Source organism: Bos grunniens, chromosome 7 (genome assembly GCF_055505025.1).
Source record: "Bos grunniens cultivar Pamir isolate PY7600 chromosome 7, Bosgru_T2T1.0, whole genome shotgun sequence".
In the NCBI taxonomy this organism is placed as follows: domain Eukaryota; kingdom Metazoa; phylum Chordata; class Mammalia; order Artiodactyla; family Bovidae; genus Bos; species Bos grunniens.
This window is the reverse complement of record NC_141171.1, coordinates 9,349,311-9,371,411: the sequence shown is the minus strand read 5'-3', so window position 1 is coordinate 9,371,411 and position 22,101 is coordinate 9,349,311. Positions and strand designations below refer to the sequence as shown.

General features: G+C 39.7%; 1 protein-coding gene and 1 pseudogene across 1 annotated transcript; both read right to left on the bottom strand.

Annotated features, from left to right (window-relative positions):
- Positions 1 to 4,793: 4,793 nt before the first annotated feature.
- LOC147368294 (olfactory receptor 7A17-like) lies at positions 4,794 to 19,988 on the bottom strand (annotated as a pseudogene).
- A 920-nt stretch (positions 19,989 to 20,908) lies between these two features.
- On the bottom strand, positions 20,909 to 21,880 carry LOC147368293 (olfactory receptor 7A17-like). The gene has a single exon (XM_086413551.1). The coding sequence runs from the start codon at positions 21,878 to 21,880 to the stop codon at positions 20,909 to 20,911; it is 972 nt and encodes a 323-aa protein (XP_086269677.1).
- Positions 21,881 to 22,101: the final 221 nt, after the last annotated feature.

Genomic DNA, 22,101 nt, shown 5'->3' with positions numbered 1-22,101 from the left:
CTCACTCCAGTATTCTTGCCTTGAGAATCCTATGGACAGAGGAGCTGTGGGGTCGCAAAGAGTTGGACACAACTGAGTGACTAATCCATGCATCCTTGCACTATTACACCTTTTATTAAATATTAAAGAAATATTCATTCTTTCCCCTCTCTCCCTCTCTCTGTGTCTCTCCAAACAACATTAGAGAGAGTTGTAAAATTCAGTTCCTGTCTAGATTGTGGAAATCTGGAAAGCACTTCACTTTAACAGGAAAGGGGCAGATAAACTACTAAATTGTATCTTTTCTTGAACCTATTTAAGAGTGGCAATCTCAAAGCAACCATTTATTCTGAAATCTAAGGTGAATCAGGTGCATCCAATAAGAGGGACTTAAGGAAGTGTTTTCTTGGGGGACTATCATGGGAGAAAGGTCATGTCAACATTCATCAGGCAAGGTTTCAGGTAAAATCTTGCTGTTGCTCAGGTGATAAGTCATGTCTGACTCTTTGTGACCCCATGAACTGCAGCATGCCAAGCTTCCATGTCCTTCACTATCTCTGTGAGTTTGCTCAAAAACTCATGTCCCTGGAGTCAGTGATGCCATTTAACCATCTCATCCTCTGTCACCCCCTTCTCCTCCTGCCCTCACTCTTTCAGCATCAGGGTCTTGTCCAGGAAGTCAGCTTTTCTCATTAGGTGGCCAAAGGATTGGTGCTTCAGCTTCAGCATCAGTTCTTTCAATGAATATTGAGGGTTGATTTCCTTCAGGATTGACTGGTTTGATCTTCTTGCTCCCCAAGGGACTCTCAAAAGTCTCCAGCACCACAAGTCAAAAACTTCAATTCTTTAGTGCTCAGCCTCCTTTATGGTCCTAATCTCACATCTGTACATTACTACTGTAAATACTATAGCTTTGTTGGCAAAGTGATGTTTCTGCTTTTTAATATGCTATCTAAGCTTTCCTTCCAAGAAGCAAGTGTCTTTTAATTTCATGGCTGCAGTGACCATCCAGGGTGATTTTTGAGCCCAAGAAAATAAGTAAAAATCTTAGAGACTATTTAAAGATCAAGTGTGGATTGACTACCATGAGAATATAGAATTCCAGGAAAGGTTATAGTATTTCATTGCAATTATCAGGTAACTATGCAGATGGTGAGAGAATGTTTCATTTTCCACTTAAAGCCCTTGGATACAGAGATCAAGATATGGTAGTTGAAAACTGAGCTTTGAAATGTCAGAAATGATAGGAATTGACAAAAATAAATAAATAAAAGCAAACTAGAAAATGTAAAAAAAAAAAAAAAAAAGGATGATATGGGTGGGACATACACAACATTTAATATAGTTACTAATATCAATGCATAGATATTTATGTATTTTTCTCTACAGATATCCACTTCCTGCACCATTTTGTCAAAACATTATTTTCTTCATTGTTTTAGTGCTTTTGTCAAAAATCAATCGAGCAAATATGTCTATCCATGACTCTGTTCCACTCCTCCATAAGTTTCTGTGTGCATGTGTGCTAAATCCCTTCAGTCATCTCTGACTCTTTGCGACCCCATGAACTGTAGCCTGCCAGGCTCCTTGTCCATGGAGATTCTCCAGGCAAGAATACTGAAGTGGGTTGCCATGGCCTCTTCCAGAGGATCTTCCAGACTCAGGTTTTGAACCCTCGTCTCATGTGATCTGCATAGGCAGGTGGGTTCTTTACCACTAGTGCCACCTGGGAAGCCCCAAATCACAGTGTCTTCATTACTATATTTTTACAGCACCTGCTAGTGTGAAACCTTCAAAATAATTTTTTTTTTGCCTTTGGCAGTTCTTTGCACTTTCCATACAAATATCAGAAATAATTGGCAATTACTACATGAAAAAAAAATTGTAAAAATATTAGTTGAATTTCCATCTGTAGCACAGATTAGGTAGAACTGACATCATAACAAAACTGAATCTTCCAATTCTTTAACCCAGTGTAGCAAGGAGAATTGTGAGACAGCTTCAAGATCCCTGTTTCTGCTTTATGCACTCTAGATACATCTCCCCTTGAATGTGGATAAGTGAATTTAACACTCAATATTAAGATATACTTTATGGAAAAAAATGAAAGTATTTTCCAGATTTAATAAAGTCTCAATTCAGTTTTCTTTGTGTTAATCAAGAGTGAGGTTACCCTGGTTTGGCCTGATGCAATCAAGGTAGCCCTTAAAAGAGACTGGGCCCTTCCTAAAATAAAACTTTGGGAGCGGAGGAATGATTCTGCAGCTGGCTTTTAAGTAGTGAGCTGCTGTCTTGTGAAATGGCTAAAAGTCAGGGCAGGTGTACTCAGTTGTTCAGTCATGGCTGACTCTTTGTGATGAATTGTAGCCTACCAGGCTCCTTTTTCCATGGAATTCTCCTGGCTACCCACTGGAGTAGGTTGCCATCAGTTCAGGGGTCTGTACAAAATTCCATAAACTGGTAGTCTACCAACAACACATATTTATTTTTTTTATAGTTCTGGAAATGTAAGATCAGGTGCAGGCATGATCAAATTCCAAAGAAGGCTGTCTTCTGGACTGTAAATTAAAAATTTTCCTGTATCCTCATATGATGGAAAAGGACTAAACTTGCCTTCTAAACACCAAGGACTTTGCCAGGTGGCATTAGTGGTAAAGAACCCGCCTCCAATGCAGGAGATGTAAGAGACCCATTTGGATCCCTGGGTCAGGAAGATCCTCTGGAAGAGGGCATGGCAACCCATTCCAGTATTCTTATCTGGTGAATCCCATGGACAGAGAAGCCTGGCAGGCTACATGGTCTGTAGGGTCACAAAGAGTCAGACACAACTGAAGGGACTTAACATGCACGCTAAATGCCAAATTAAGATAAAAGAAAGATACCAAATAGACAACCTAAATTTCTACATCAATGAACTACAAAAAGAACAGCAAACTAAGCCCAAAGTCAACAGAAGGAAGGAAATAAGTATTGGAGTAGAGAGAAATAAGACACAGGCTATAAAGACAATTTAAAATTTAATGAAACTAAGAGGTGGTTTTTGAGAAGACAAACAATGTTGGTGATCTTTTGGCTACACTAAGAAAAAAGAGGAATGACTAAGAAGATTTTACATGAAAGAGGAGACATAACTGCTGATACCACACAAAGACAAAGAATCATGAGACCATCATAAACAATTACATATTGACAAGTTAAGTAACTGAGAAGTAGTGAATAAATACCTAGAAACACTCAAGTTACTAAGACTGATTCATGAAGAAACAGAATATCTGAACAGACCAATGACTAGAAAGGTGCTTGAATCAGTATTAAAGAAAAGCCCCATGTAAGATGGCTTCACTGTTGAATTATACCAATCCTTCTCAAAATCTAAAGTGTTGATAAGGAGGTAGCACTTTCTAAGTCATTTGGCAAAGTCAACATTACTCTGACATCTAAACCAAATAAAAACACTACAAGGAAAGAAAATTACAGAACAATATTCCTGAGAAACATAGATGCAAAGTATTCCCTCCCCGGAAAATGCCTGTTTAAAAAAAAAATCCATAAGACATGATAAATATTATACACTGAATTCAAATGAGATTTTCCCTTGAGATTCAAGGATGTCTCAACATATATAAATCCACAAATGTAATACTCCAATTAACAGAATGAAGAATAAAAAATATAATCACTAAAGACTGAGAAAAAATTTTTGACAAAATTAAACATCCTTTATGATGATGTGTGCATGCTCAGTAGCTTCAGTTATGCCCGAATCTTTGCGACCCTAGGCACTGTAACCTTCCAGGCATCTCAGTCTGTGGGATTTTCCAGACAAGAATACTGAGTGGCTTGCCATACCCTCCTAGGGGATCTTCCCAACTCAGGGATCAAAGATGCATATCCTGTGTCTCCTGCATTGCAGGCAGATTCTTAATGCTGAGCTACCAAGGAAGCCCTATTATGGTAATAGCCTTCAACAAAATGGGTTTAGAATAAATGTACCTCTAAGGTTTTTGATAATAAAGGCATTATATGACAACCTCACAGGTAATAGCAAACTCAAATATGAAAAGTGAAAGCTTTCCTCCTAAGTTGAAAGATAAAAATGCCCATTCTTGCTAGTTCTATACAACCTACAACATTTCTGCAGAGGAATTAGGCAATAAATGAACAAAAAGCATCCAGTTCAATATAGAAATAGCAATGTAAGCTGTATTAGTAGATGACATTATCACATACATAGAAAATACTAAAGAATCCACTAAAAAAAACATAACTAATACTTGAATAAAGTTGTAGGGTAAAAAATGACCATATAACATAAGCTGTATTTCTATACAGTAATGCCAAACTATCAGAGAAAAAATAATAAGAAGAAGAAAAAGAAAAGCAATTTTATTTATAATAGCATCCAAAAGTATAAAATATTTATAAATAAATTTTACCAAGGAAGTGAAAGACATCTATACTACAAACTGTAAGATGCTGCTGAGAGATTAAAGAAGATCAATAAATGAAGAAGTATAAAGTGTCCATGGTTTGTGAAACTTTATATTATTAAAATGCTCATACTACCCAAAGCATTCTACAGACTCAATGCAGCCCGTATCAAAATTTTAAATGCATTATTCACAATAAAGCTCAGTAAGCTGAGCTACTTAATTTGTACAGAGGAGTTGAATTCAGATAAATGGAAATTCTAGGAAATAAATAGAAGGAGCAAGTTCTGCATCCATAGTCAGATCAAACAGTATCAATTTCTGGCTCTCTTTGTTTGAGCCCTATAACCACAGGCACTTCTTCAGCTCCAGGACAATTGGCCCTTATCTAACTGCCACTCCAGTGATTCTTTTTAGAGCCCTCTTTATGTCTTTGTTCCTCAGACTGTAGATGAAGGGGTTTAGCATGGGTGTGACCACTGTGTATATCACATAGATAACTGTACTTGAGTGTGAGCTGTGGGAAGCAGCAGAGCTAAGATATACTCCTAAGGCTGTACAATAAAATAAGGAGACAACTGAGAGGTGAGGTGCATAGGTGGAAAATGCTTTATATTTCCCCCAAGGTGATGACATTCCTCGTATGGAGGAAATTACCTTAGAATAAGAGTAAAGAATTTCACTGAGGGAACCACCACACATCACAGCTGCAAAATACATCACCATGTCATTAAGGAATGTGTCATAACAGGCAAGGTGGACCACCTGATTAATTTATCAGAAAAAGTGGGGATTTCCAAGTCTGTACATAAGGATAGCCACAACACCATTAGGCTTTGAGTCAAAGAATTCAAGACACTGATTATCCAGGACATCAACACCATCAATCCACAGAGCCAGGGCTTCATGTTGACTGTGTAGTGCAGGGGGTGACAGATGGCCACAAAGTGGTCATAGGCCATCACGGTCAGGAGAAACATGTCCAATACTGCAAAGAGTGTGAAAAAATTCATCTGGGTGATGCAGCCTTCATAGGTTATACCTTGGCTCTGTATCTAGGTGGTCCACAGCATCTTTGGGATGGTGGTGGAGGTGAAGCAGATGTCTACGGAGGAGGTTGGAGAGGAAGAAGTACTTGGGAGTGTGGAGGTGGGGATCTGAGCTGACTGCCAGGATGATGAGCAGGTTTCCAAATACAGTGATCAGGTGCATGGAAAGGAAAGGTCCAAAAATGAGGGGCTGCAGTTCTGGTTCCTTTGATAATCCCAGAAGAAGAAATTCAGAAATTCGAGTATCATTTCCTGGTTCAATGTTGTGGAGTTGACTGTCAAGAAACAACAAATGATATGACTAATTATCTCAAATTTTGCATCACAAATACTGTTGAAATTCTACTATTTATGTTTTGCATTCAAAATCTTATATCCATAATTTTGGTATGGAAGTTTCCCCTTCAAGTGATTTACTATGCCATCCCTAACTGACAATTCCCATCCCACATTCAGACTAACCATTTACATTTTTAATGAATAATTTTGTCAAGCATTCCTAAGTACAAGCTGAGAATTGACCGACTTCTGAACAAAGAGTATACAGCGCTGAGACACAATAGTCCCTATAGTTCAGTGATGGAGAAAGAATACAAGCAAAAAAAATTCATGATTTTTTTTTTTAATGAGATGAAGTCAGGTGCTGTGAGGAAAAATAAATCAGATATAAAGAAGAGCATTTACTTTTACATGGTGTTGAGATTTCAGGGGCAGCAGCCGAGAGTGCCAGGCTGCGACAGCCGAGGAATGGCCAAGAGGAGCCACCCCACCTCCGAGGTAGGGGCGGCGGCCAGGAGGACCAACCCCACATACAAGGAGCCGTGGCTGCATGGGCGCAGGAGGGCCTAGAGGAGCTATCCCATGTTGAAGGTCAGGATGGGTGGCTGTGAGGAGATACCCCTCGTCCAAGGTAAGGAGCAGCAGCTGCACTTTGCTGGAGCAGCTGTGAAGAGATACCCCACGGCCAAGGTAAGAGAAACCCAAGTAAGATGGTAGGTGTTGCAAGAGGGCATCAGAGGGCAGACACACTGAAACCATACTCACAGAAAACTAGTCAATCTAAACACACTAGGACCACAGCCTTGTAACTCAATGAAACTAAGCCATGCCCATGGGGCAACCCAAGATGGGCGGGTCATGGTGGAGAGATCTGACAGAATGTGGTCCACTGGAGAAGGGAATGGCAAACCACTTCAATATTCTTGCCTTGAGAACCCCATGAACAGTATGGAAAGGTAAAATGATAGGATACTGAAAGAGGAACTCCCCAGGTCAGTAAGTGCCCAATATGCTACTGGAGATCAGTGGAGAAATAACTCCAGGAAGAATGAAGGGATGGAGCCAAATCAAAAAAATACCCAGCTGTGGATGTGACTGGTGATAGAAGCAAGGTCCAATGCTGTAAAGAGCAATATTGCATAGGAACCTGGAATGTCAGGTCCATGAATCAAGGCAAATTGGAAGTGGTCAAAGAAGAGATGGCAAGAATGAATGTTGACATTCTAGGAATCAGCTATCTGAAATGGACTGGAATGGGTGAATTTAACTCAGATGACCATTATATCTACTACTCTGGGCAGGAATCCCTCAGAAGAAATGGAGTAGCCATCATGGTCAACAAAAGAGTCTGAAATGCAGTACTTGGATGCAATCTCAAAAACAACAGAATGATCTCTGTTCATGTCCAAGGCAAACCAACCATTCAATATCACAGTAATTCAAGTCTATGCCCCAACCAGTAACGCTGAAGAAGCTGAAGTTGAATGGTTCTATGAAGACCTACAAGACCTTTTAGAACTAACACCTCAAAAAAGATGTCCTTTTCATTATAGGGGTCTGGAATGCAAAAGTAGGAAGTCAAGAAACACTTGGGGTACCAGGCAAATTTGGCCTTGGAATACAGAATGAAGCAGGGCAAAGACTAATAGAGTTTTGCCAAGAAAATGCACTGGTCATAAAAACACCCTCTTCCAACAACACAAGAGAAGACTCTATATATGGACATCACCAGATGGTCAACACGGAAATCAGATTGATTATATTGTTTGTAGCCAAAGATGGAGAAGCTGTATATAGTCAGCAAAAAAAAAAAAAAAAAGACTGGGAGATGACTGTGGCTCAGATCATGAATTCCTTATTGCCAAATTCAGACTTAAATTGAATAAAGTAGGGAAAACCACTAGACCATTCAGGTATGACCTAAATCAAATCCCTTTTGATTATACAGTGGAAGTGAGAAGTAGATTTAAGGGCCTAGATCTGATAGACAGAGTGCCTGAAGAACTATGGAATGAGGTTCATGACATTGTACAGGAGACAGGGATCAAGACCATCACCATGGAAAAGAAATGCAAAAAAGCAAAATGGCTGTCTGGGGAGGCCTTACAAATAGCTGTGAAAAGAAGAGAAGTGAAAAGCAAAGGAGAAAAGGAAAGATATAAGCATCTGAATGCACAGTTCCAAAGAATAGCAAGAAGACATAAGAAAGCCTTCTTCAGTGATCAATGCAAAGAAATAGAAGAAAACAACAGAATGGGAAAGACTAGAGATCTCTTCAAGAAAATTAGAGACAGCAAGGGAACATTTCATGCAAAGATGGGCTTGATAAAGGACAGAAATGGTATGGACCTAACAGAAGCAGAAGATAGTAAGAAGAGATGACAAGTATACACAGAAGAACTGTATAAAAAAGATCTTCACGACCCAGATAATCACGATGGTGTGATCACTGACCTAGAGCCAGACATCCTGGAATGTGAAGTCAAGTGGGCCTTAGAAAGCATCACTACAAACAAAGCTCGTGGAGGTGATGGAATTCCAGTGGAGCTATTCCAAATCCTGAAAGATGATGCTGTAAAAGTGCTGCACTCAATATGCCAGCAAAATTGGAAAACTCAGCAGTGGCCACAGGACTGGAAAAGGTCAGTTTTCATTCCAATACCAAAGAAAGGCAATGCCAAAGAATGCTCAAACTACCACACAATTGCACTCATCTCACACGCTAGGAAAGTAATGCTCAAAATTCTCCAAACGAGGCTTCAGCAATATGTGAACCATGAACTTCCAGATGTTCAAGCTGGTTTTAGAAAAGGCAGAGGAACCAGAGATCAAATTGCTAACATCCACTGGATCATGGAAAAAGCAAGAGAGTTCCAGAAAAACATCTATTTCTGTTTTATTGACTATGCCAAAGCCTTTGACTGTGTGGATCACAATAAACTGCGGGAAATTCTGAAAGAGATGGGAATACCGGACCACCTGATCTGCCTCTTGAGAAACCTGTATACAGGTCAGGAAGCAACAGTTAGAACTGGACATGAAACAACAGACTGGTTCCAAATAGGAAAAGGAGTACATCAAGGCTGTATATTGTCACCCTGCTTATTTAACTTCTATGCAGACTACATCAAGAGAAATGCTTGGCTGGAAGAAGAACAAGCTGGAATCAAGATTGCTGGGAGAATTATCAATAACCTCAGATATGCAGATGAACTAGCCTTATGGCAGAAAGTGAAGAGGAACTCAAAAGCCTCTTGATGAAAGTGAAAGTGGAGCGTGAAAGAGTTGGCTTGAAGGCCAACATTCAGAAAACAAAGATCATGGCATCCGGTCCCATCACTTCATGGGAAATAGATGGGGAAACAGTGGAAACAGTGTCTGACTTTATTTTTTGGGGCTCCAAAATCAGTTAAGATGTCGACTGCAGCCATGAAATTAAAAGACACTTACTCCTTGGAAGGAAAGTTATGAGCAACCTAGATAGCATATTCAAAAGCAGAGACATTACTTTGCCAACAAAGGTCCGTCTTGTCAAGGCTATGGTTTTTCCTGTGGTCATGTATGGATGTGAGAGTTGGACTGTGAAGAAGGCTGAGCGCCGAAGAATTGATGCTTTTGAACTGTGGTGTTGGAGAAGACTCTTGAGAGTCCCTTGGACTGCAAGGAGATCCAACCAGTCCATTCTGAAGGAGATCAGTCCTGGGATGACTTTGGAAGGAATGATGCTAAAGCTGAAACTCCAGTACTTTGGCCACCTCATGGGAAGAGTTGACTCATTGGAAAAGACTCTGATGCTGGGAGGGATTGGGGGCAGGAGGAGAAGGGGATGACAGAGGATGAGATGGCTGGATCGCATCACTGACTCGATGGACGTGAGTCTGGGTGAACTCCGGGAGTTGGTGATGGACAGGGAGGCCTGGCGAGCTGCGATTCATGGGGTTGCAAAGAGTCGGACACGACTGAGTGACTGAACTGAACTGAGATAGATTTGCAACTATTTGAACATAGATCTCAGGGAAGAGAGGGCTAGAGATATGATATCTTCTAGTGAACTGTGGGCTGGACAGAGACAATGCCCAGAAGAAAGTTCTTGAAAAGGCACTTGTTTCAGAATACTTAGGCTCAAAATGAAGCAGTTGCACATGCCGGGGAATGTAGAAGAAGGCAAGTGTTGAGAGATGGTGTCCGAGCTTGGAGTGAAGGGCTTGGCTCCTTGTTACAGCTGAAACTTCAAGTCCCGAGGAATGCCTACTCACATGTTGTATTATTGTTCAGTCATTAAGTCATGTCTGACTCTTTGCAATTCCATAGACTGCAGCGTGCCAGGCTTCCCTGTCCTTCACTATCTCTTGGAGTTTGCTGACACTCATGTCCATTGAGTTGGTGATGCTATCTAACCATCTCATCCTCTGCTGCCACCTTTTCCTTTTGCCTTCAACATTTCTCAGCATCAGGGTCTTTCTTAATACATGTTGTATACTTTCACTTTATCAATTTTGTTTCTAAGAAATCCTATGAATAAAAATGAGTCCCTTCCTTATTTTTAATGTTGATTAATATTCTGGCACCTGTGTTATAAGAGTCCCATACTGGAAGCTCTGTGCTCAGGTACTCTTCCCTGTCTTGAGAACTGCTCATTCCCCACAACACACACACACACACACACACACAGAGGCCTCCAAGGGCAATGCTACTACCAGCTATTCTTACCCTCAGCCACAGTAATTAGGAACAGTGATACAAGACAGGCTGTCAATATTAGATTATCTTTCCCCTAAAACTGTAGAAACAATACCTAAATTTCTGTTATTAAGTCACCCATGGACATTTAAATATGGGGCTCCATTTTAATATGACCATTTTGTGTGCAGCATTTAAAGAACAATAAAAACTCATGTTAAAAAAAGTAAAACAGAAAAAAAAAATATGTGAGGGAAAAGGATCAAATAAGCTCAGGTGGTCCCTATAGTTTATGATAAAGTTTCCTTGATTCTGGCAACATTTAATCACCAGTTACAACCCCATGATGGCCAGAATAGTAAAACAACATCCCTTGGAGAGTAAGGAGTCAATGTTAAGGAAAATCAACCCTGAATACTCATTTGAAGGACTGATGCTGAAGCTGAAACTCCAGTATTTTGGTCATCTGGTGTGAACAGCTGACTCACTGGAAAAGTCCCTGATGCTGGGAAAGATTGAGGGCAGAGGAAAAGAGGGTATCAGAAGATGAAATTTCTGGATGCCATCACCGATGCAATGGACAAGAACTGGGGCAAACTTTGGGAGATGGTGAGGGACAGAGAGGCCTGGCATGACAGTACATGGGTCTCAAAGAGTTGGATTTGACTAGATGACTGAATGACAACAACAAGAATAAAATAAACCAAATTAAAACTGGGAAGAAAATCTAAATAGACATTTCTCCAAAGAAGACATGTAGATAGCCAAACATCACATGAAAAGATGCTCAACATCACTAATTATATAGAAATGAAAATCAGAACTATAATGAGGTATCACCTCACTCCAGTCAGAATCAGTTCAGTTCAGTTCAGTCATTCAGTCATGTCTGACTCTTTGCAACCCCATGAATGGCAGCATGCCAGGCCTCCCTGTCCATCACCAACTCCCGGAGTTCACCCAGACTCATGTCAATTGAGTCCGTGATGCCATCCAGCCATCTCATCCTCTGGTGCCCCCTTCTCCTCCTGCCCCCAATCCCTCCAAGCATCAGAGTCTTTTCCAATGAGTCAACTCTTCGCATGAGGTGGCCAAAGTACTGGAGTTTCAGCTTTAGCATCATTCTTTCCAAAGAACACCCAGGACTGATCTCCTTCAGAATGGACTGGTTGGATCTCCTTGCAGTCCAAGGGACTCTCAAGAGTCTTCTCCAACACCACATTTCAAAAGCATCAATTCTTCAGCGCTCAGCTTTCTTCACAATCAGAATGGCCATCATCAAAAAGCCCCAAAATAATACATATTGGATAGAGTATAGAAAAAGGAATCCCTCTACAGTGTTAGTGGGGATGTAAATTGGTTCAGTCACTGTGGAGAACAGTATGCAGGTAAAAACAACAACAACAACAAAAACATAACAACAACAACTAAATTAGAGCTAACATATAACCCCACAACTCCACTCCTGGGGATATGTATGGAGAAAACTATAATCAGAAAAGATACACGGATTTTAATGTTCATTGCAGCGCTATTTACAAAAACCAAGATGTGGAAGCAACCTAGATATACATCGATAGTTGAATAGATAAATATGTGGACCATATATACAATGCACTATTACTCAGCCATAAATAATACCATTTGCAGCAATATGGATGAACCTGGAGATTATCATTACAAAGGAAGTAAATCAGGTAGAGAAGGAAACATATCATATGATATTATTCATACATGTAATCTTATAAAAAATACAAATGAATGTATTTACAAAACGGATATAGAATCAAAGATACAGAAAACAATCTTATGATTACCAAACTGGAAAGAGGAAAGGGTAAATTAGATGGTTGGGATAAATATATACACACTACTGTATATAAAATAGATAACAAAAAAAACCTACACTATAGCACAGAATCACACTCAATATTTTGTAATAACCTATTAGGAAAGAATCTGAAAAAGAATGTGTGTGTGTGTATATACATATGTGTGTGTGTGTGTGTGTGTGTGTGTGTAAAATTGAACGACTGTGCTGTACACCTGCAACTACATGATATTGTAAATCAACTATACTTCAATAAAAAAGAATAAAGTAGAATTGAATAAATAAAACAAAAAATATCAGAGTGCATCATGCATGCTAAATCGCTTCAGTCATGTCTGACTCTTTGTGACTCTATGGACTGTAGCCTGCCAGGCTCCTCTATCCATGAGGTTTTTCAAGTAAGAATACTAGAGGGGGTTGCCATTTCCTTCTCCAGGGGATCTTCTCAACCCAGGGATTGAACCCATGTCTCCTGTATTGGCAGGCAGATTCTTTTCCACTGAACCACGTGGGAAGCCCACATGCAATCTTTGATTGAATTCAAAAGAATGGGTTCCACAAGATGGCTGCAAATGATTGATATTTTAAAAATAGATCTAATCAGTAAAGGCAAAAGGTAACAGTAATAAAGGATATGTGATGTAAGATGGCAATGCATCTAAAAGGTGGTTTATTACATCTATGGATGTAGAACAACTTTTTATGCTTGAAAACCCATGGAAGGGAGGGCAAAATATAGATAGATTTTACTGCTCAAAATTCATAAAGTTTCACACAACCCAACACACACATTGTACACACAAATAAGATTTAAATGTCAAATAGCACACTTGTTTTAAAAATTGAAGGAATGAAATTTAAAAAAAAGGAATAAAGAAGACTAGGGATTGATAATCCTGAGTAGTGGAAGTAGTTGCAGTTTACAGCAGTTTTGGGTGAAATGGAGTCACAGAAATGGTGCCTGACACACCTGCGTGGGGGAAGGGAAGAATGGAGAGAGGGTGAGATGTATGAAAGAGTAACATGGAAACTTACACTACCATATGTAAAATAGATGGCCAGTGGGAACTTGCTATATGGCTCAGGAAACTCAAACAGGGGCTCTGTATCAACCTAGAGGGGTGAGATGGGGAAGGAGATGGAGAGAGTTTCAAAAGACAGGGGATATATGTATACCTACAGCTGATTCATTTTGAGGCTTGACAGAAAACAGCAAAATTCTGTAAAGCAATTATCCTTCAATAAAAATAAAAAAAGGTTAATTTAAAAAAGAGAGAGAGAGAAGTAGCACGTATCTCTATTTCCAGCAAGAAGACTTGTCAAGGTATTTAAAATACATCTCGCTCTTCCATTTTTCCTTATGTTGGAGCACAATTCCTGGCTTTTTATCTCAGAGATAGAAATTAAATAAGTTATGAAGGAAATTATATGGAAAAAAATAAAGCAGAAAAAGTAAAAGCACTCAGATACCAATACATAAAGCAAAGAACATCCATAGACAATTTTCAGTACAGAAAGTAAGTGGCTAATAAACCCTCAGATATATCTAGTTTTCAAGGTAATAAAATCATTGCAAAGTAAAACTCTTCATCATCTTCTTATTTGCATAGTAAATGCAATTTTTCCAAGCAAATACTCAGTGTGAGAGAAGACTCTATGAAATATGAATCTCAATAACTGGACTTGCAATTTCATAGTTACTTCTATTGATCTGGATCTTTCTAATAAAGACAGAACATCATCAAATATACCCTATGTTAAAATTAAAAAAAAAAAATGAAATGTTCTCACCTAACAGCAAATTCTTCCTTAACTAAGTCTATTTTCCTACAACTATACGTTGCAAAATTCTGGAAAATTTCAGAGTTTCTGTTTTTTCTTGAGTCTCATCCAACAGGTTTTCATCCCCAAAACTTAATAAGAAGCATTATTCTTTGTATTGCTGAGTCCGGTAGAGACTTATCACTAAATAAATAGGTTAATTTGCCAATCAAGCAAACAAACATGGAGATCTCAAGGCTCTGGGCCAGCTGTTTGGATTTTCCAGTGACCTCAGGTAAATAATATTGGGTTTAATCCTCTCTGGCTTTTTCCTGTAGTTTCTATCAGACCTGGATGGGAAGGCTGAGAAGGTCTCTATGTGGAAGTCCAAATTTCTCCCTGGATGCCTGATGAAGCATTTGGGGCTAAAACTCTGTCTCCAGGCAAGAAAGAAGGAAGGAGTACCTGAGCTTAACTTAGGAATCCAAATGCAAAAACTATGCTCCCTCCAGCTCAAGGTTGAACTTGCTCACTCATTGCAGCAGTGGAGAGATTTAAAGGTCTTTATATTCACTATATCTGCTCATTTTCATTATAACTCCAACCCTAAGCACATTTCCTCATGGGAGCATGTCTGGACAGAATGGACATTTTCTGTGCTGATTTGCTGTTCCCAAGAGATTAGTTTAGATGTCAGGTCTATCCAATGCTTATTGCCATTCCATGAACTCTTCTGGCTTCCAAGGGTGAAACATGGATCGTTTTTAACAATCTTGAGTCAAAGATTTCTCCAAAGCTGAGCCAGAGAAGCCTGCCTTGATTAGGTCCTTTGAGTCTGAAATATTGACTTGTGGTAGGAACACAGCTCCTGATATCTCCAGAAAATTTTAATTTATTCTTCAATAAAAGAACTGTGTTCCTTTGCTATAAAATAATCATTAAAATAATCCTTGTTTTATAAGGATTTTAAAAACAAAAAAGAATGCTTTTGATACATCAATCAAGAGTTTCATGCTTTTAATATAAATGAAAAGTTGGCATTTGAATTGCATTTACTATGCAAACAGGCAGATGGCAAAGATTTTCCTTTGTAGTGATTTTACTGCCTGGGATACTGGATATATTTTGGTGTTTATTAGTCATTTATTTTCTGTATTGCAAAAAAGCCCTCTATTTATTAAAAAATTGATAATCATAAAAGACACGGTTAGATCATTTTTTGCAAAAGTCCAACCAATGGGTATGGGACAATTATGGGCTTCATTCTAAATTTGCAGATTTGTGGTTCAGAAGTGTTACGTGGTTGTTCCAAAGTTATGAACTGAGTAAGGGATGCACTTAGTTTAGAATACAAAATACTTCTCAGTTCTCTTACACCAGGCCAGTGGTCTCAATCAGACATGATTTTGTCTCCAGAGGACCCTTGGGGATATGGGGAGAAATATTTGATTTTCCCACAAGAGGAAGAGTTCCTGGACATAGTGGGTTGAATCCAAGGATGCAGGTCAGCAAACTGCAAAGTATAGGACAGGCCCCATCACAAGGAAGTATCCATCACAATGTCAACTGTGGTGAAGTTGAGAAACACGGTTCTTCACAAGACATTCTCCCAAAATCAGTGTGTATATGAGTCACTAGGGAATCTTATCATTAAATACAGATTCTAATTTGGCAGGACTAGAGTAGCCCAGAGATTCTGCATCTGTAACAATCTCCCAGATGTTGTTGATGTTGCAGGTCTTGTTGTTTGGAAGAGTCTTAGAGTATTAGGACTGTGGTCCAGTGTTAGAGTCAGATGGAGGTATTTTCCCAGGTGGTGCTAGTGGTAAACAACATGCCTGTACAGCAGTGCAGGAGACACAAGAGACATGGATTTGATCCCTGGCTCAGGAAGATCCCCTGGAGGAGGGCATGGCAACCCACTCCAGTATTCTTGCCTAAAGAATCCCACAGACAGAGGAGCCTAGTGTGCTACAGTCCAGAGGGTCCCAAAGAGTCAGATGTGATTGAAGCAACACAGCATGCACACGCATGCACATAGATGTTTTAGTTCTTCTCCATCAAGACTCTTCTTTCTTGCATCATGTCGAATGTAAGGTGATCAAATGCTGGACCAATATCAAATGTGGTGGTCAAATGCCATTCTGCTTCTGCCTTAACAAATTTACACACATCTCTTGAGTATTTCCCTCTGGACAGATGGTAAAACTTTTAGGCCTTGTTTCCTCTTATGTTGTTGTTGTTTAGTCACTCAGTCGTGTCTGACTCTTTTGACCCCATGGACTGTGGCCCGTCAGGTTCCTCTATCCATGGGATTTTGTGCCATTTCCTTCTCCAGTTTCCTCTTATGTGACAAGGGAAAATCCTCCTAAGGAGTTGGTCGAGGAGTTTTTAATATTTCAGAGCTTATAGAAAATCACCTGGCAGAAAACATTTGCTCACTTCACTGCAGTTATTATGACTGTGGTGTAGGAGAAGACTATTGAGATTCCCTTGGACAGCAAGGTGATCAAAGCTGTCAATCCTAAAAGAAATCGGTCCTGAATATTCACTGGAAGGACTGATGCTGAAGCTGAAACTCCATGCTTTGACCACTTGATTTGAAGAACTGACTCACTGGAAAAGACCCTGATTTGGGGCAAGATTGAAAGTAAGAGGAGAAGGGGACAACAGAGGATGAGATGGTTGGATGGCATCACCAGCTTGATGGACATGAGTTCGAGTAAGCTCCGGGAATTGGTGATGGACAGGGAGGCCTGGCATGCTACACCAGGGAGGCCCCTGGTGTCCATGGGGTCACAAAGAGTCAGACTCAACTGAGCAACGGAACTGAATATGTTCTAATTTTATTGGAACCACTTTATGCCTCCAAACCAACTTTTACCCACTTAATTCTATTCTCATCACTTAATTGTCAAGAATGATCTCTGTATTGCTAAGTCTAAAGGACATTTATCTTTTTAACATATTATAATGTATTTACAAATTAGTTGACCAACACACACGTCCAAATCTTGGCTCTGAGCTATGCTCATTACAATCTCTTATGACTTTGAGGTAAAATTTCTCAGCTTGCAGTCTCTCTGAATCTTTCCTGAAGGAGCCGTGTGTTTCCAGGATCACATGGAGACACAGTCTGATTGGAAGGTCTCTGGAAGTCTGAAATCCTCCCTGCATAGTTGAAGATGAAGTCTGTAGCTATGTTCTCAGAGAAGACTGCAGTAAGGAGTGAAGTGCCAGTTCCTTTACAGACACAGGACTTCAACACAACAAGTATGTCTCCTTCGACTCAAGGATGTAGAAGCTGAGGGACTGCAGGAGATATTTATGGATGCCTAGATCTGGTCATTAGGGACATTTCCCTCTTGTTACTCCAGCCTCAAGCATGTGATTTCCCCCAGTGCACTGGTCTAGACTAAAGTTCCTCTTAATGATTCTCTGTTCCCAAGAGACTAGGTCACAAATCAAGTGAATACTAGTAATATCAATCCTTCTCCATGAACTCTTGTACCATCTAGAGGTATAACCTCCTAGTGCCTTATTCTACTATGAGTCCACATTTTCTCAAAAATAAGACTGAGGAACCTGTCTTGATTAGGTCCTTTGGATCTTCAAGGCATTAATTTGTGGTGGTGACAGAGTCCTATATCTGCAGAAAATTGCTGTTACCCTTTTAACAAAGCAAAGAATTGGATTCTTTAATATGAAATTTTGAACACTATACCTTTTGGCTTCATGAAACTTTTGCTTAAACAAGTAGGATTTTTATACTTGTATCACAAATTAAGTAAGTAAAATTAGGGGTTGTCATTTAGTGCCTCATTAAAAAAAAAAAGTTGATGTTTGGCAAAACCAACACAATATTGTAAAGTAATTAGCCTCTAATTAAAATAAATAAATTTAAATTAAAAGGAAAAAAATCTAAAAAATAATAAAGATAAAAAATCAAAAAGAGCAGATACATTTAGATCTCTTCTTAAGCCATATAACCTGTGTTTGCAGATTATAATTAATCTTTATGAAAGTTCATTCTATGATGTTGTACTGTATGTACTCCAGTGAAGAAATTGGACTTGGAGGAATTTAGTGACTTGCCCAAGATATAAATTGAGTGAAGGATGGGAACCTTGACTGGAATTCTGTCAGGATATTCCCAGTTCTCTGTGGGCCACTGGTTTCCAACCAGAGATCATTTTACCCCTGGGGATATTTGGTGATATCTGAAAAAGTGCTGCTAACACCCACAATGTGTGGGATAGAACAGAAAACAAATAATTATTATGTCCCAAGGTTAACAGGGAGAAGATGAGAATACCTATTCTAGTCCAATGCTTCTCCAAACTCACTGTACATAAGAATCCCCTATGATTGTAGTTATAATGCAGATTCTGACTCAGTAGGTCCTGATTGGCCCTGAGATGCTGAATTTCTAACAAACTTCTGGGTGATGATAATACATTCAGGGTTTGGTCTGTGGACCATTCTTTGGGTAGTAAGTCTGTGATCCTTTGTTAGAGTCTAGAGTAGATAGTTTTAAGCCTTTTTCACCCAAAAAAGGCCTTTGTATGTAATTTTCAAAGAATGATATTTACTCATTCCAGAGGCCATGATAAATTTTGGCTTTGTTTCTTTCATATAAGGGCACTTAAGTGACTCTGAATACTATACTTCTGAAAGATACTTTTTAATCATCAGAATAAGAGCCACCAAAGAATGGCCACATCCTAATCCACAGAACCTTAGAATATATTATTTTATATAAGGAGGGGGATTGAGTTGGTAGATAGAGGGAAGTTGTTAACCAGCTGACGTCAATATATTAAGATTGACCATGATTGTCTTTTTAAACAAAATTTTAATTGGAATATAATTACTTTACAGTGTAGTTTCTGTATTGTATTGTTGTATCAAAACTAAATTGTATTAGCTTCTGCCATGCGACAGCCGTAAGTATATATACATCCCTTCCTCTTGAGTCTCCTTCTTATCCTCTCCCCTATAAGTCTTCATAGAGCACCCAGCTGAGCTCCCTGTGCTCAACAGCAACTTGCCGCTGTTGTTGTTCAGTCAGTGCGTTGTGTCCAACTCTTTGCCACCTCATGGACTGAAGCATGCATGTCAGACTTCCCTGTCCTCCATTATCTCCTGGAGTTTGCTCAAACTCATGTCCATTGAGTCAGTGATGCCATCCAACCATCTCATCCTCTGTCGCTCCCTTCTCTTCCTGCCCTCAATCTTTCCCATCATTGGGGTCTTTTCCAGGTGTTCCTATATTATGTTACATGTGTGTGGGTTGTGCTAGGTCACTTCAGTAGTGTCCAACACTGTGTGACCCTATGGACTGTAGCCTGCCAGGCTTCTCTGTCCATGGGGTTCTCCAGGCAAGAATACTGGAATGGGTAGCCGTGCATTCCTCCAGGGAATTTCCCCAACCCAGGGATCAGATCTATGACTCTTACATCTCTTGCACTGGCAGTCAGGTTCTTTACCACTAGCACCACATGGGAATCCCGTACTAAACACCTATATGTTAGCAACTATTATGCACTCTTCTTGTATTGATGACTTTAATATTATATAATGTATTTATATTTAGTTTTGGCTTTTTTTTTCTTTTATCTTTTTAAATTTCTACTTTTTTCCCCCTTACAAACCCTTGTGTCAAAAGTAGATCGCAGGGAGGGAGCTGCTCAGCTACAAAGGAAACCTCCACCCAGAAGCAGGTTGACTAGGAATGGTTTAGCACCAGGTTCCGCATGAATGTGTGGTGCGTGACAGGCAGGAGCAGCTCCCCATGTCCCAGGACAAAGGATTATCTGCACTAGACCCCAGTCCGTTCGCGGGGTAGGGCATGCCATGCCACGCCCCAAGGGTCGTGGGCCGTGGCCCGTTGGTGGAGATGGCAGGGTACTGGCTATCTAAGGCTCCTGTGGTGCTGCCGAATCCTTCAGCCTGGGCGGGATTCTGACTTCGAGGCATTCAGTCATAATCCCACAGATAGTAGCTTGGCCTCATTGGCTCCTCAGCCAAGCACAAACACCAAGTTTTAGCCTCTGTTTTAAAGTCTATTTTTTTTCCCCCTAAGATAATGTTCTCCATATCTCCTATTTCTTTTAATTTCCATATGCATGAAATATCTTTTCCATCCTTTTACTATCATTTTTTGTGGTTCTTTAGCTCTGAAGTGAGTTTCTTATAAAAAGCATAGAGAAGATAGAAGAGTCTTGTTTTTTTTTTTTTTTTTTTAACTCAATCAGCCACCCTATGTCTTTAATTGAAACATTTAGCTCATTGGCATTTAAAATATTTATGATAATATATGCTTATTGACACTTTGTTATCCATTTTCCAGTATTTGTAGTTCTTTTGAAAATATTTGAGATAATACATATGTCATGGGGCTTCCCTAATGTCTCAGTGGTAAAGAAGCTGCCTGCAATGCAGGAGACGTGGGTTCAATGCCTGGGTTGGGAAGATCCCCTGGTGGAGGGCAGGGCAACCCACTCCAGTATATTCACCTGGAGAATCCATGGTTGTGGTCCATGGGGTCACAAAGAGTGGGACACAGCTGAAGCAACTGAGCACGCATGCATGTGCATATATCATCTGAGATGAAATTATTCATAAGTAATCCATGTAGCACCATGAAATTAACCAGACTTTCAAAGTCTTTCTGCTCTTAGGCTAGGAAAAACTTTTTGAAAATAGGAAAGTGGACAATGGGGATAACTGTCTTTTCATCAGAGAGAGGAAAAAGCTTCAGAAAGTGAGTGCACAATTTATTTAAAGTGTAAAAGTCAAAGAAACAGAAATTCCAGGAAATAAATAGAAAAAGCAAGCTCAACATCCACAGTAAAATCAAAGAATAGGAGTTTTTGTTCCAAAGCTTGAGGTCTTCTTCAAGAATGCTGCTTCAAACCCAGAACAATTTCCCTGTTTATAACTACCATGTGAATGACTCTTTTCAGAGCTCTTTTTATGTCTTTGTTTCTGAGACTGTAGATGAAGGGGTTCAGCATGGGTGTGACCACGGTGTACATCACAGAGGCTGTTGCACTTGAATGAGAGTTGTGGGGAGCAGTAGCAGAGCTAAGGTACACTCCCAGGCCTGAACAATAATATAAGGAGACAACTGAGAGGTGAGATGCACAGATGGAGACTGCTTTATATTTCCCCTGAGGTGATGAGATTCCATGTATGGAGAACATTATCTTAGAGTAAGAGTAAAGGATACCAGCCAGGGGACCACCACCAAACAGCACTGCTGTAAAATACATAATGGTATCATTAAGAAGCGTATCATCACAGGCAAGTTGGGCAATCCGCTTGATTTCACAGAAAAAGTGAGGGATTTCCAAATCTGTACAGAAAGACAGCCGTAACACAAGTAAGGTTTCTAACAAGGAAAGCAGAGTACTAATGATCCAGGATAGCAGAACCGAAAGTCCACAGAGTCGAGGGTTCATGATGACTGTGTAGTGCAGGGGGTGGCAGATGGCCACATACCTGTCATAGGCCATCATGGTCAGAAGAAAATCATCCAGCACTGCAAAGAGCATGTAAAAATACATCTGACTGATGCAGCCTTCATAGGATATAGCTTTTCTCTGGCTCTGTATATTAATTAACATCTTTAGGATTGTTGTGGTGGTGAAACAGATGTCTACAAAGGACAGGTTGGAGAGGAAGAAGTACATGGGGGTGTGAAAGTAGGAGTCTGAACTGACAGCCAGAATGATGAGCAGGTTTCCAAGCCCAGTGATCAGGTACATTAAGAGGAAAAGCCCAAATATGAGGGGCTGTAGCTCTGGTTTCATTGATAATCCCTGAAGAAGAAATTCTGAATCTTGTGTATCATTTCCTGGTATCATGTTGTGGTGTTGATGACTAGGAATGAAAAAAAAAATTGCATGAATCATTTTTACCCAAATGGGCATTATTCATTTGAAAATGCTACAATTACATCTATATCTATCTCTACCTACCTATCTATTCATCCATATTTTCATCTGTATTTTTAATGAATCCTCACATTTAAAGGATGTTTTGTAATATCTCTGACTAGGAATTCTGTTAGAGAGAGAGGCATAAT

Excerpts from the sequence above, each read along its gene's own strand:
- LOC147368293 (XM_086413551.1), bottom strand. The coding sequence starts at position 21,880 with ATGATACCAGGAAATGATACACAAGATTCAGAATTTCTTCTTCAGGGA.